We start from the raw sequence: 15,788 nt of genomic DNA on the forward strand, positions 1-15,788 counted from the left end.
CCTCAAAAAATGAACGGTTCCCAATGGGTCCCAAGGGCCTTTAAAAATGCTTTAAATTGAATGTCATGAAAAAGTCGAGGCCCCCTCTTCTATTCTCTTTAACTATTCGGCGATAGATATTATTTTCTATACAACAAGCAAATTGAGACCTGCCTTCTAAACAGGGACCCTTTTAATTGTTTTGAATTATGGTTTAGTATGGGTTCTTGTTTACCCAAGATTTCACAAATCAAAGCCAGGAGTAATGAAAGTAATTTGATAGTCGAGCATTTGAAATAAGGTGTTAGCCCTTAAAAGGGCTGTTTGGGAGGGTCCGACTGATTGAGCACTAATAGTCGGGGGAAACACCCTTATTTGGAGCTTGTGTATTTTGTTACAGCTTTAGTGCCTTCAAAAACAGCGTGCTTGGCAAGTTTTCCGGGTAGTAGCAGCCTCAGAGCAGTTTGGACCTCTCTGCTAGTGATGGTGGACATCTTGTTGTAGAGAGCTAGACGAGAGTCTTCCGCAGCAATTCTTTCAAAGATGTCATTGACAAAGCTATTCATGATGCTAATTCCCTTACTAGAAACACCAGTGTCGGGATGCACTTGCTTGAGAACTTTGTAACTGTAAATGGCGTAGCTTTCCATCCTCTTTCTTTTCCTTTTCTTATCAGTTTTACGAATATTTTTCTGCACCTTACCAGCTTTCTTTGCTGCTTTTCCTGAAGTTTTTGGAGCCATGGTTAAAACATGCCTTAAAGAAATCCAATTGTCAAATGAATAGCGTTTTCAAAATTTGACCCGTTTATATACCAACTACAGTTCGCGCACAATTCATTTGTCAGAGGAGCTCAGTTCGCTGGCCGGAATATAAATTATTTGCGATTTCAAGAATAGTCATCATTTTCAATTTGTTCGTGATCAAGAAGAGTCCAAGTGAATTCTGTAACCTAAAAACCCCGTCAGGAAGAGGAAAAGGTGGAAAAGTGAATGGAAACGCAAAGTCCCGTTCAAACAGGACAGGTCTCCAATTCCCAGTCGGAAGGATCCACCGTCTTCTGAGAAAGGGCAAATATGCAGAGCGAGTTGGTGCAGGAGCACCCGTTTACCTTGCAGTGGTGATGGAGTATTGATGAGCTTGCCGGTAATGCTGCACGAGATAACAAAAAAACTCGTATCTTTCCTCGTCACCTTCAGCAAGCCATTAGAAACGATGAAGAACTGAACAAGCTACTTTCGGGGGTTACCATTGCACAAGGAGAAGATTTGCCTAATATTCAAGCAGTCCTTCTACCAAACAAGACTGAAAAACTGGCAAAGGCCTAAATGAATCTAATTTTACCCTAAATTAACAAACAGCCGTTTTCAGGGCTACAAATTTATTGAATCACTCTTTAGCATTTAACCACTCCCTGAATGGAAAAAGTTATGAAATTAAGGATGCTGAATGTGAAAAGGAAAACTTGCACATTTATCTAGTAACAAAGGACACGAATTTACCGGAGGCTGGGGAGATATTTTCCTTAAGAATCCTTAAATTATACCCCAACAAAATCTAAATATATATTTGAGGCTAAACTATTTTGTTACAATTAATAAAGTTTCAAAGACCCTCTAATTCGACTGATCTAAACTAGCCTAGAAAGCCAGAGGGTAGTCATCTCAAAGGTGGAAACATTTTTGGGGGCTTGTCATTTTTTTTCCGAAGGAATAAGGGTTTGTTTTAAGAAAAAGAATTAATAAACATATTTTGATTCTTTTCAAATATTTGTCTACTAAAATAATTGGTTCATGACTCTAAAAATAGGCATTTTGTTTCTTTTCAGTTTGTAGACAAACAAACATTTTGTTACAAAACTTCTCAGCCAACGGCCATACCACGTTGAAAGTACCAAGTCTCGTCAGATACTTGAAATCCCCCAACGTCGGGCCCGGTCAGTACTTGGATGTGGATGGGTGACTGCCTGGGAACACCGGGTGCTGTTGGCATCTTTTATATTTATATATATATATATATATATCAAAGTAAAATACTATTCTAGGTAACAAACTCGTTTCCTTATTTTAAAAGCGCCAAGCTGATTACATCTTTTATTTGAAAATGAAAAACTGAAGAGACTAAGTTGGACGTCTCCTAGATTTCCATCTATCGGAAATAAATAAATGCCAACACTTGACTCACATTTATCTAAGCAAATAAACAAATTCAAAAATTTTAACCGAAGTGACATTATAAGCCCCCAAGATATTTTAGTTGACCATTCTGGCAATTAAATCAAGTTGAAAGCCACCAAGAAACATACAGTTTCAAACGAATAATTCTCCTATGCCAAATTGATTTTTCAGTCCATGGAGCATCGCCTTGGTCGGTCAAATATACTAAGGGCTTATAATGTCACTTTTCACTTTTGTCCCAAGTCACAATTTTTTACTTTATTTATTGGCTCATCAGCTAAGCCTTAACAAGAGTGGACTCACACTCATGTCTGATTTCCAAAAAGATGGCGTGTCTCTCAATATATTCCATTGGGAGTACTTTACCAGCAATTTATGATAAAAGCTGATTGAACAGTGTATTTATGTCCAAATCGTCTTCATATATTTTCGGGCTCAACTCCATTGGACAGTTCAAATACTTTTGTCTTTCAATAGCATATACATCACAATTCTGCTTCTTTCTTCAATAGCGCCGCATAAATAGCTGACTTAAATCAAAGACTTACTTTAAAATTAGTCTTTGATTTGTCCAAGTCCGAATCCTCTTCATATGTTGTCAGGCCCAACTCCATTGTACAGTTCAAATTACCTTGGTCTTTCAATCGCATCTATAGCAAAAGTCTACTTGTTCCTTCAATAGTGCCGCCTAAGCAATTGTCTTAGATCAAAAACTAACTTTAAAGTTAGTCTTTGATTGGTCTATGTTCAAAGTCCCTTCAAATGTTTTCGGCCTCAACTTCATTGCAGAGTTCAGCTACTTTTGTCTTTCAGTAGCATCAATAACACCAATGTACTTGCTCCTTCAAGAGCGCCACGAAAACAACTGACTATTATCAAAGACTTCTAAGGTATTCTATCTTCTATCTTCTAACGTATATTCAGGAAACCGCTCTACCTGGGCAAACAATTATTGCTCAGAGGCCTAGCGAGTCATTTCTAGGTAATCTGTGGTCCTTCTTTTTTGTTTTTGCAAAGATTGCAATTCAGGTGTTGTATTGTTAAAAAAGAAAACAATACCAACAACAACAGTCATTTTTAGAGTCTAAACTTTTTGTATCTTACATTCTAACATATATTCGGGGAACAACTCTACCTGGGCGAACAATTTCTTCTCAGAGGCCTAGCGAGTCATTTCTAGGTAATCTGTGGTTCTTCTTTTTTTGCTTTTGTAGAGATTACGGTTCATGTGTTGTATTGTTAAATAAGAAAACAATACCAAAAATAACAGTCATTTTTAGAGTCTAAACTTTTTGTATCGTATATTCTCACGTATATTCACGGAACAGCTCTACCTGGGCGAACAAATTCTGCTCAGAGTTCTAGCGAGTCATTTCTAGGTAATCTGTGGTTCTTCTTTTTTGTTTTTGCAAAGATTGCGGTTCATTTGTTGTATTGTTAAATAAGAAACAAATAACAAAAACAACAGTATTTTTTAGAGTTTAAACTTTTTGTATCGTATATTCTAACGTATATTCAGGGAACCGCTCTACCTGGGCGAACAATCGCTGCTCAGAGTTCTAGCGAGTCATTTTTAGGTAATCTGTGGTCCTTCTTTTTTGTTTTTGCAATGATTGCGATTCATGTGTTGTATTGTTAAGCAAGAAAACAATACCAACAACAACATTCATTTTTAGAGTTTCAACTTTTTGTATCAAACATTTTCTTTTTTGTCAAAGATTTGAAAAAAAGAAATTAAGTGTAACTATTTATATTTGTGTTTTCTTACTGAAATATTTTACTAGTATTTATAAGTCTAGTTGGAATGACACATCAACCCTCACGATTTACACTTTGTTATTTTCAATCTGTTATTATTTTTGATTGATATAATATTATTAGTTATGATTCATCAGTCTCGCTCAGACTATTAGGGAATGGTACCTCCGCTCCCGCAATTTGAAGGTGCCGCTCTACCCATTCGGCTATTGCGATATATTTGTATATTTATTTGTGTGAGCACTTTAATATCAAGCTTGAACCTTACGTGCCAGTCGTCAAATCTAGTCTTTAATGTGCGGCTGTTTTTTTTAGACAGCAAATAAAACATTGCGTCGAAGACCACACTGCCTTTCCGTAACAAACAAACACAAAGTAAAAGCAATAGGGAAATGTTTTTGAAGACAGTGGAAATTAATTAAGTGAATTACTTAAGTGTTAGAAGTTGAAATTTTCTTGATCAATGTTTAGACACTAAAGAACCTCTAGATTCTGAAATTTTTTTTATTCAGTAATATTTTAATTTTTTCGTCAAATGAAATTATGTATAATCAAATTCCACATCCTGGGCCCCTCCCAAAATTTCTATTAAATAATGCTATTGGTTCTCGACATACTTCACATATTTTTCAAATCCCCATGTCCTAAAACCACTCTTGAAATGCGTGCTTAGAATAGAGGTAACAAAAATTTTATATGGCCAATTTTTCATGTGATTTAATGGGGTCTCTTTATAGCTGCTTCTCTTTACATTCTCTTTACATAACCAAATTATTCCTATTGTCAATAACATAATTAGCCAATTGTCATATTTTGCCAACAATCAATTTGTCAATAATACAATCAATAATATTTATATATAATATAAAAAAAGACATTCCCGTAAAATCGAAGATATGTCACAATGCGAGACTACTGATAAGCTCTCAAATATTATCTATCTTCCGTATCAAACAGTTCGTGGTAACGAACTGTAGTAAGGAGCGACCCGGCTCAATAGTAACCAAAACTCTAAAAAATGGAGTTTTGATACCAATAGCTACATCAAAAGAATCGCATTTTAATGCTGGTATTAAATATATAAGTTTCATCAAGTTTAGTTTTACCCATCACAAGTTACAAGCCTGAGAAAATTTGCGTTATTTTAGAAAATAGGGGGAAACGCCCCCTAAAAGTCATAGAATCTTAACGAAAATCACACCATCAGATTCAGCGTATCAGAGAACCCTACTGTAGAATTTTCGAGCTCCTATCTACAAAAATGTGGAATTTTGCATTTTTTGCCCAAAGGCAGATCACGGATGCGTGTTTATTTGTTTTTTTGTTTTTTTTTCCCAGGGGTGATCGTATCGACCCAGTTGTCCTAGAATGTTGCAAGAGGGCTCATTCTGACGGAAATGAAAAGTTCTAGTGCCCTTTTTAAGTGACCAAAAAAATTGGAGGGCACCTAGGTCCCCTCCCACGCTAATTATTTTCCCTAAGTCAACGGATCAAAATTCTGAGATAGCCATTTTATTCAGCGTAGTCGAAAAACCTTATAACTATGTCTTTGGGGACGACTTACTCCCCCACAGTCCCCGTGGGAGGGGCAACAAGTTACAAACTTTGACCTGTGCTTACATATAGTAATGGTTATTGGGAAGTATACAGGCGTTTTCAGGAGGATTTTTTGGTTTGGAGGAGGTGTTGAGAAGAGGGGTATATGCTGGGGGAACTTTCCTTCGAGAATTTGTAATGGGAGAAGAAAATTTCCATGAAGGGAGAGCAGGATTTACTAGCATTATTTAAAAAAAAAAAACAATTAAAAAATAAACGTGAAAAAGCTTTTTCAGCTGGAAGTAAGGAACAGCAATAAAACTTAAAACAAACAGAAATTATTACCCATATGAGGGGCTCACCTCCTTCTAATACCTCGCTGTTTACGCTAAAGTATTTTCAGTAATTTCAACTACTTATTCTACGGCTTTTGTGATTCAGAGGGTCATTCTTAATGAATTGGGATAAAATTTAAGCTTTAGTGTAAAGAGCGAGGTACTGACGATGGGGCGAATCCCCTCATATATGTAATAAAAACATGAGAATACAAAAGTTCTTTAAGTAAGCTAATTTATAAGTTACGTAAATCTTTTACCAATAAAAAGATTCGTAAAAAATTAAAAGTTCTATTTGCCTTTTTAATTAACCAAAAAATCGGGGGGCAACTAGGCTTCGTCCCCCGCTCTTTTTTTCTCAAAATCATTCGATCAAAATTATGAGAAAGCAATTGAGCCAAAAAAAAAATATGCAAATTTCGTTTTGATTATTCCTCTGCGGAGAGCCAAAATCAAAACATGCATTGATTCAAAAACGTTCAGAAATTAAATAAAAAAAAAACAAGTTTTTTTTAACTGAAATTAAGGAGCGACATTAAAACTTAAAACGCACAGAAATTACTTCGTATATGAAAGAGGCTGCTTCCTCATCAACGCCCCGCTCTTTACGCTAAAGTTTTTTACTGTTTTAAAAAGAAGAATTGAGAGAAGGAGTGAAACTTTAGCGTAAAGAGCGGGGAAAAGCGCGGAAGAAAGTGCATAATAAAATTTACTTATTTATGCAATTTAATCATGGAAAATGAGTGCTTGTGGAATAATTCAGGGGTAAGAGTTCAGCTCTAGGCTGTTTGCCTACAGATTCTCTAGGTTGAAAGAATAGGTGTACTTCTTTTGAAAAGGTTACTCAATTCAGAGAATATCCTTGGGCTTAGAGAATTGTTTTAATTCTAAAAAATTCGAATATAGAAAGACTTGTTTTGCTGTTAAGGTTATTCCTGGATTGAGTGACACACCCCTTTTCAAAGTAAATAATAATTTCTTTCATTGAACAATACTCATTGCCTATAGAACTTTGTCATTTAACATCTTTTTCCATTTATAGATGTCTTTGGAATCAGAAGATGAAAGATCAGGTCCTACTAGCACTGGCAACTTGACTCAGATAGTCAGCTAGTACATACGACAGTCCCTAGAGATGCAAAAAAAGCAAAACAGTCTTATAAACAGTCATATCGAAAAGAGTGGCAAAGTGTACCAGAATTGAAAGCCTGGTTGTCCCAAAACAAAGCGAAAACAGGAGCCCATTGTCTGACACTGATATCAAAGTTGACTTTGGAAAGACAGCTCTTGTTAATCATGGAAAAACCCAGAAGTACAAAGATGACGAAGTTGGTTGGCTGGCCAGTATGAAAGGCCAGCTAAAAATCTCATCAAGTTTGTCAGGGAGCTCATTTGTTCATCAGATTGAAGAAGTTGAAACGAGACTCGTCAGCTTGATTATTCAAAACAACCTTCCCTTCAGAATCTAAGAAAGTTTGATGTCCCTTTTAAAATCCTTACCTGGGGCAGGAAACGCAGTACAGCATGTACAGTATGGAAAACAGAAAGCTAAGAACTGTATCAGGCAAGGTTTTGGTCCTTTCTTTAAGGACCTGATTATAGAGAAACTCAAAACGTCACAATTCTCCATTATCATTGACGAGACAACCGATTAGAGCTCAAAAAAAATTTGGCAGGGTGTTTATCTTTTTGCAACGAAAACCTTGAAACACAGTTAGATATCTTAAATGTCACTGAGTTTGCCAATGGCAATGCAATTGCTCTGTTTCAGAAATTGGAAGAGAGTTTTTCCAAATTAACTAGTGCGAGTGTTCCTCTCCCCAACTGGATTTGGTACTGCAGTGACACCACCAATGTGATGGTTGGTACCAATCGATCAGTAATATCCATGATCCGGGACAAGTATCCTTGGGAGATCACAGTGAAATGCACCGGTCATCTCTGCCATTTATCTGCGAGTAATGCCTGTAAAAAGTTGTCCAAGAAACTGGAAGATGTTTGCAGGACCACCTATAATCATTTCAACCAGAGCGCAAATAGAACCGAAGGTTTTAAGGAATTAGGTATGCATGTGTGTTTGCGAAATCGAACTGAAATTAATTACGAGACTCCAACTAAATCACAGAAGTTAAAGCAATAAGAAACGACACCTAAATTTGAGGTTGAAAGTGTCAAACTCGTATTTCAATGAATATGAATTATATTTTATTCTAGTATTATATCTTAAAAGACAAGAATTACATTGTAAGTTTTCGAGATGCCGAGGAACTGGGGGAGGGAGTGGAAATGAATTGTTTTTATTTATTTTAATCACAGGCTATATAAAGGTTCAATATATATACCAATTAAAACTAAACTATTTGTAACCTGAGGAGTATCCCTTGCTGGAGTATATTTTTGAGTTTGTTTAATATCAAACAATAGAAATCACAAATTAGCCTAATCGTAAAAATTAGTATTTGACACATTTACAATTATTATATTTATATGAATAAGTAAGTAAGGAATGTCTACCAGCTTGTGTGCCATTCACGCCAAAAGGGTGACCATTATGCCGAAAGATATTAAACTTGCCCGTCGTATTCGTGGCGAGAGAGCTTAAGTACCCTAGTTCACCGCAATTGCATCTTAACCAACGTCCCTTTTAAGGGCCACTAGATGGATTAAACAAACAGGCGAATTACATTAAACAGTGTAGTGTTCGATGGAAAAAAAATATGACTCAAGGAGGCATAACTATTTCAAACATAAATTATAAGATTCGGCGTGGCATTAAACAAGATCCAAACTATCTAATGAAAAGTGAAAGACACCAAAAGCCAATTTAGGCCAGTCTAATAAATCCAAAAATACCCCCCAAAAAATGAACAGACTATTTTTTTTCAGAAGGAATAAAGGTTTGTTTTAAGAAAAAGAATTAATAAACATATTTTGATTCTTTTTAAATATTTGTCTACTAAAAACCTTGGTTTAAGACTCTAAAACTAGGCATTTTATTTCTTTTCTGTTTGAAAACCAACAATCATTTTGTTACAAAATTTCTCAGCCAACGGCCATACCACGTTGAAAGTACCCAGTCTCGTCAGATCCTGGAAATCACACAACGTCGGGCCCGGTCAGTACTTGGATGGGTGACCACCTGGGAACACCGGGTGCTGTTGGCATCTTTATATATAGTGTGTGTAGTTTTGTTGACCTCAGGTGGATTGGTGCTGCGGTAATTTTTTACTAGTAATAGTAGTTTTTATCATGTTTTATTTATTTTTAGTTTTTATTTTATTTATTATCTATGTCATTGTATTATTTTACTTCATTATTTTATTTATATATTATAATGTTAGTCTAAACTTGATGTCAAAGTGTATTTTTTCCTTTAGCAAAATGAATTTTATTTCTCCTTCTAGAACTAGAGCTAGTAAATATTAACGGAGTGGATTAGATTCAGCTTGAAAATGGGTTCAAGTACAAATTTAAATAGAAGACATTATGTGAACTTTTTTGTGGGTCGGAAAAGGTTCAACTGAAAACTTATTTTCTCCTATCTTATTTGGTTTTCAGGAAAATTAAAAAAAAATTCCCCAAACTGCTTTGTATCTTCTTTTCTCACTCATATCAAAAGTTGGGGAAGCCACTTGTGACTTTGATTTTTTTGTGGCCTAGATACAAGCAAATTGTGGGAATTCCCAAGGCGGGGGGGAATGCCAGCCCATTTATAGCTGACTTGTTTTTAAGTCAACTAGAATATAAATGTATGATGGATAAGAATAATCTAATTAATTTAAAACATGCTTTGTCAAATAACAAAAGATATTTAGATGATATTTTGGTCTTAAATTGTAAAGATTTCATTGATATTTCTAAAAATATATATCCATCAGAGCTTATTCTTGAGCCTAGTCATGGCGCTGGTCATTAAGATCATTTCTTAGATTTAAATATTAATATTTGTGATAATAATAAATTAAGTTTTAAAATGTATAATAAAACGGATGATTTTGATTTTGATGTGATTAGTTTCCCATTCCCTGAAAGTAATATACACTCAAATATCACATTCAGCGTTTTTCTCACAGTTACTTCGTTATGCAAGGATTTGTAGTAATTATATTGATTTTAAAAATAGATGTAAAATCTTAAGCCAAAATTTGATGTCAAGAGGTTTTTCTGCAAATAAATTAACTTGGCAATTTGAAAAATTTAGTTTTCATTATAACGAACTTTTATATAAATATCAAAAGAATTATCTAGAAATACTTAAAGAAATTTTCAACTAAATTCGGAGGTTCGAGAAATGTTGTCGCAGCGCCATTTATTTTGAATTGTGTTTCTAATTGAGCGGATTTTCTTAAAAATTAGCCACATGGTAAAGATGAATTCTATAATTGTTTAGTTCATTCAGGTTTTTCGCAATGTGTTAAAATTTGTGATTTGGTAAAATTTATAATATTTAGTTTACCTATATTTGCTAAAGGGAGGGATATATTAACAGGATAAGCTTGTTTTGGTTTTACTTGGTTGTTTTACATTTGCTGTTTTTTTTTTCATAGGCATGTATTTTGGGGGTGATACCTGACGCGGGGATGCCATGGATATTCTGGGGTAGCCACAACACTGTGCTGGGTAGAGAATTTAGAGTGGCGAAACCCTATATAGGCCAGTGTATTCTCCTGATGAGCCCTTATGCTGGGTGTTGCCTCTGAATTATTTGTCTATATTATTTTTTCTATTGTTTGGTAAATGACGACTTTACTTATTGACGACATGACTGCCTGTCCATGGATTATTCTTTATGGTTGATTGTGTTTGGCTATGCTGTTTGACCTATGTGGCTGTATGGATGAGTAGGGTTAAGGCCTCATCCAAGTGCTGGTCTATATTAATCACTAATTTAGGAAAACAGTCTTCCTTTTCTCCTTCTGTCTCCTTTTTTTGTGTTTGTGCTGTTGCATTGGTGATTTCTCTTTTCATAGTATATATATATATATACATATATATATATATGTATATCACTGCAGGTGATAGATTCTTTAACAATGGTTTCAGCAAAAAGAATTGAGTCTTTCGATTTTGCGACAATGTATACTAATTTATCACTTAATTTAGTGTTTGATAATTTAAAAACTGTTATAAAGAAATCTTTCCTCTTATCTAGTAAAAGGTTCTTGAAAATAGACAGTTATAATAAAAAAGCCATATGGACAAACTGCTTTAGTACTACAGTTAACTTGAGATGTTACAGCTTGGATATGATTTTTGAGTTATTGGAATTTGTTTTATACAATACTTATATAAGATTTGGGGGTGATTTGTACAAGCAAATTATGGGAATTCCCATGGGGGGGAATGCCAGCCCGTTTATAGCTGACTTGTTTTTAAGTCAACTAGAATATAAATATATGATGGATAAGAATAATCCAATTAATTTAAAACATGCTTTGTCAAATAATAAAAGATATTTAGATGATATTTTGGTCTTAAATTGTAAGGATTTCATTGATATTTCTAAAAATATATATCCATCAGAGCTTATTCTTGAGCCAAGTTATGGCGCTGGTCATGAAGATCATTTCTTAGATTTAAATATTAATATTTGTGATAATAATAAATTAAGTTTTAAAATGTATAATAAAACGGATGATTTTGATTTTGAAGTGATTAGTTTCCCATTCCCTGAAAGTAATATACACTCAAATATCACATATTCAGCGTTTTTCTCACGGTTACTTCGTTATGCAAGGATTTGTAGTAATTATATTGATTTTAAAAATAGATGTAAAATCTTAAGCCGAAAATTGATATCAAGAGGTTTTTCTGCAAATAAATTAACTTGGCAATTTAAAAAATTTAGTTTTCATTATAACGAACTTTTAAATAAATATCAAAAGAATTATCTAGAAATACTTAAAGAAATTTTTAACTAATTTCGGAGGTTCGAGAAATGTTGTCACAGCGCCATTTATTTTGAATTGTGTTTCTAATTGAGCAGATTCTTTAAAAAATTAGCCACATGGTAAAGATGAATTCTATAATTGTTTAGTTCATTCAGGTTTTTTGCAATGTGTTAATATTTGTGATTTGGTAAAATTTATAATATTTAGTTTACCTATTGTTGCTAAAGAGAGGGATTTATTAACAAGATAAGCTTGTTTTGGTTTTACTTGGTTGTTTTACATTTGCTGTTTTTTTTTTTTTTTTTTTTTTTTTCATAGGCATGTATTTTGGGGGTGATACCTGACGCGGGGATGCCATGGATATTCTGTGGTAGCCACAACACTGTGCTGGGTAGAGAATTTAGAGTGGCGAAACCCTATATAGGCCAGTGTATTCTCCTGATGAGCCCTTATGTTGGGTGTTGCCTCTGAATTATTTGTCTATATTATTTTTTCTATTGTTCGGTAAATGACGACTTATACTTATTGACGACATGACTGCCTGTCCATGGATTATTCTTTATGGTTGATTGTGTGTGGCTATGCTGTTTGACCTATGTGATTGTATGGATGAGTAGGGTTAAGGCCTCATTCAAGTGCTGGTCTATATTAATCACTAATTTAGGAAAACAGTCTTCCTTTTCTCCTTCTGTCTCTTTTTTTTTTTTTTTTTTTTTTTTTTTTTTTTTTTTTTTTTTTTTTTTTTTTTTTTTTTTTTTGTGTGTGTTTGTGCTGTAGCATTGGTGATTTCTCTTTTCATGATATATATATGTATGTATATATATATATATATATATATATATATATATATATATATATATATATATATATATATATATATATGTATATATATATATATATGTATATAAATATATATTATAATGATTTTTTCAAAGTAAAATAATATTCTTGGTAACAAACTCGTTTACTTATTCTAATAGCGCCAAGCTGATTACATCTTTTATAAAAAAAAGAAAAACAGAAGAGACTAAGTTGGACATCTCCTTGATTTCCATCTATCGGTAATAAATAAATGCCAACACTTGACTCACATTTATCTAAGCCAATAAATAAGTCAAAAATTGTAACCAAAGTGAAATTATAAGCCCCCAAGATATTTTCGTCAATCATTCCGGCAAGTAAATCAAGTTGAAACCCACCAAGACACTTACAGTTTTAAATGATTAATTCTCCTATGCCGGAATCAATTCTTCACTCCATGGGACATCGCCTTGATTGGTCAAATATACTGGGGGCTTATAATGCCACTTTTAATTTTTGTCACAAGTAATAATTTTTGACTTTATCAAGTGGCTCATCAGCTAAGCCAAAACAACAGTGGACTCACACTCATGTCTGATTTCCAAAAAGATGGTGTGTCAATCAATATATTCCATTGGGGGTACTTTACCAGCAATTTATGATAAAAAGCTGATTGAACAGTGTATTTATGTCAAAATCGTCTTCATATATGTTCGGGCATCTACACCACAATTCTGCTTGTTCCTTCAATAGCACCGCATAAATAGCTGAATTAAATCAAAGACTTACTTTAAAATTAGTCTTTGATTTGTCCATGTTCAAATCCTCTTCATAGGTTGTCAAGCCCAACTCCATTGTACAGTTCAAATTGCCGTGGTCTTTCAATCGCATCTATAGCAAAAGTCTATTTGTTCCTTCAATAGCGCCGCCTAAGCAATTGTCTTAGATCAAGAACGAACCCTAAGGTTAGTCTTTGATTCGTCTATGTTCAAAGTCCCTTCAAATGTCTTCGGCCTCAACTTCATTGTATAGTTCAACTACTTTTGTCTTTCAGTAGCATCAATAACACCAATGTACTTTTCCCTTCAAGAGCGCCACGAAAACAACTGACTTTAATCAAAGGCTTCTAATGTATTTTATCTTCTATCTTCTAACGTATCTTCAGGAAACTGCTCTACCTGGGTGAACTATTCCTGCTCAGAGGCCTAGCGAGTCATTTCTAGGTAATCTGTGGTTTTAGTTTTTGTTTTTGCAATGATTGCGATCAATCTGTTGTATTGTTAAATAAGAAAACAATGCCAACAACAACAGTCATTTTTAGAGTCTAAACTTTTTGTGTCGTGTATTCTAACGTATATTCCAGGAACCACAATACCTGGGTGAACAATTCCTGCTCAGAGGCCTAGCAAGTTATTTCTAGGTAATCGGTGGTTCTTCTTTTTGTTTTTGCCAAGATTGCGATTCATTTGTTGTATTGTTAAATAAGAAAAAAATACCAACAACAACAGTCATTTTTAGAGTCTAAACATTTTGTATCGTATAGTCTATTGTATATTCAGGGAACCGCTTTACCTGGGCGAACAATTTCTGCTCAAAGGCCAAGCAAGTCATTTCTAGGTAATCTGTGGTTCTTCTTTTTTCGTTTTGCAAAGATTGCAATTCATGTGTTGTATTGTTAATTAAGAAAACAATACCGACAACAACAGTGATTTTTAAAGTATAAACTTATTGTATCGTATATTCTAACGTATATTCATGGAATCGCCCTACCTGGGTGAACAATTTCTGCTCAGAGGCCTAGCGAGTCATTTCTAGGTAATCTGTGGTTCTGAGAAAATGGTTTCTGAGTTGTGGCAGAGAGGTTCAAACAGCTGTGAGGCTGCTACTACCCGGAGAACTTGCCAAGCACGCTATTAGTGAAAGCAATAAAGCTGTAACAAAATACACAAGCTCCAAATAAGGGGGTATCCCCCGACTATTAATGCTCAATCAGCCGGACCCTCCCAAACAGCGCTTGTAAGGGCTAACACCTTATTTCAAATGCTCTACTCTAAAATTGCTTTCATTACTCCTGGCTTTGATTTGTAAAATCCTGGGTAAACAAGAACCCATACTAAAACCATAATTCAAAACAATTAAAAGGGCCCCTGTTTATACTCATTGCCAAATTAAAAAATTACGGTTTTAGAGGACCATTTTTTGAATTACTGTCCTCGTTTTTAAATGAAAGAACTCAATATGTACAACTAGGAGATAATGTTTCTTCAGTCAGTAGTGTTAAATTTGGAGTACCTCAAGGATTTGTTCTTGGTCCCCTGTTATTTCTAATTTTTATAAATGTTTTATGTAGAGCTTTTAATATGATTTCGTATGATCTTGAAATTGGATGTGACGGGGAAAAAGTAATTGTTCCCAGCCTTGCGGATGACACTCATATAACTGTGGCTGCACAAACAGGAATTCAGCTGTTGAGTCGTATTAGTTCTTGTCTGGAGTTTTTACAAAATTGGATGAAGCTTAATAAGTTAAATTTTAATTATAGTAAATCTTGCTTTTTATTGTATGGTAGGAGTTAAAATTATTACCCTTGGATAGACAGACTTAAAATTGCTGATATGAGTATTTTAAGAATAAATTGTACAAAATATCAAGGAGTTTTAATTGATGAGTGTCTCAGCTTTAGAGAACATATAGATTATATTAGTCTTAAACTCGCTAGGAATGTTGGGATTTTAAGAAAGTTGCAGTATATTTTCCCAAGATATATTATAAGAACACTGTATTATTCCTTAATTCATCCTTATCTGCTATATTGTTGTAATGTTTGGGGTAGTACATTTCCTTCTCATCTCCATCGTGTTCGAGTTTTGCAGAATAAAGCACTTCGAGTGTTATGTGGTTTAGGTTTTAAAGACTCGGTACAAAAGAGGTATATAGAATGCAAAATCTTGCCTTTAGCAGGACTTATTATTTTTTATCGAAGCCTGTTTACATATAAATATTTTCAAAATTGTTTACCAATATGTTTTAAAAGTATGTTTGAATTAGGAAGTGATATTCATACACATTCTACGAGACAGTCTGATATAATTCGTCGTCCGCTTGCTATTACTCGTAGATCTCAATTTTCTATTCGGCATCTATGACCCCATGCTTGGAATTGTTTACCTACGACTTTGAGAAATATGGATAGTTTTCTTGAATTTCGGCGGGAATTAAAGCTATTTTGCCTTAATATTTATGGTTTTGATAGTTGAGTGGACCTCAAGTGGAGCCAAGATGTTGATTTGATTTTGGCGATACTGGTTAAG

General features: G+C 34.2%; 1 protein-coding gene, 1 non-coding gene and 1 pseudogene across 2 annotated transcripts; 2 read left to right on the plus strand and 1 right to left on the minus strand.

Annotated features, from left to right (window-relative positions):
- Positions 1 to 350: 350 nt before the first annotated feature.
- On the minus strand, positions 351 to 722 carry LOC136040321 (histone H2B-like). The gene has a single exon (XM_065724563.1). The coding sequence runs from the start codon at positions 720 to 722 to the stop codon at positions 351 to 353; it is 372 nt and encodes a 123-aa protein (XP_065580635.1).
- Positions 723 to 1,845: 1,123 nt separating this feature from the next.
- LOC136040503 (5S ribosomal RNA) lies at positions 1,846 to 1,970 on the plus strand (annotated as a pseudogene).
- A 6,860-nt stretch (positions 1,971 to 8,830) lies between these two features.
- LOC136040418 (5S ribosomal RNA) lies at positions 8,831 to 8,949 on the plus strand. The gene has a single exon (XR_010620709.1). It is a non-coding gene; the product is annotated as a 5S ribosomal RNA (ribosomal RNA).
- Positions 8,950 to 15,788: the final 6,839 nt, after the last annotated feature.

This window comes from Artemia franciscana, chromosome 20 (genome assembly GCF_032884065.1).
Source record: "Artemia franciscana chromosome 20, ASM3288406v1, whole genome shotgun sequence".
Taxonomy (NCBI): Eukaryota; Metazoa; Arthropoda; class Branchiopoda; order Anostraca; family Artemiidae; genus Artemia; species Artemia franciscana.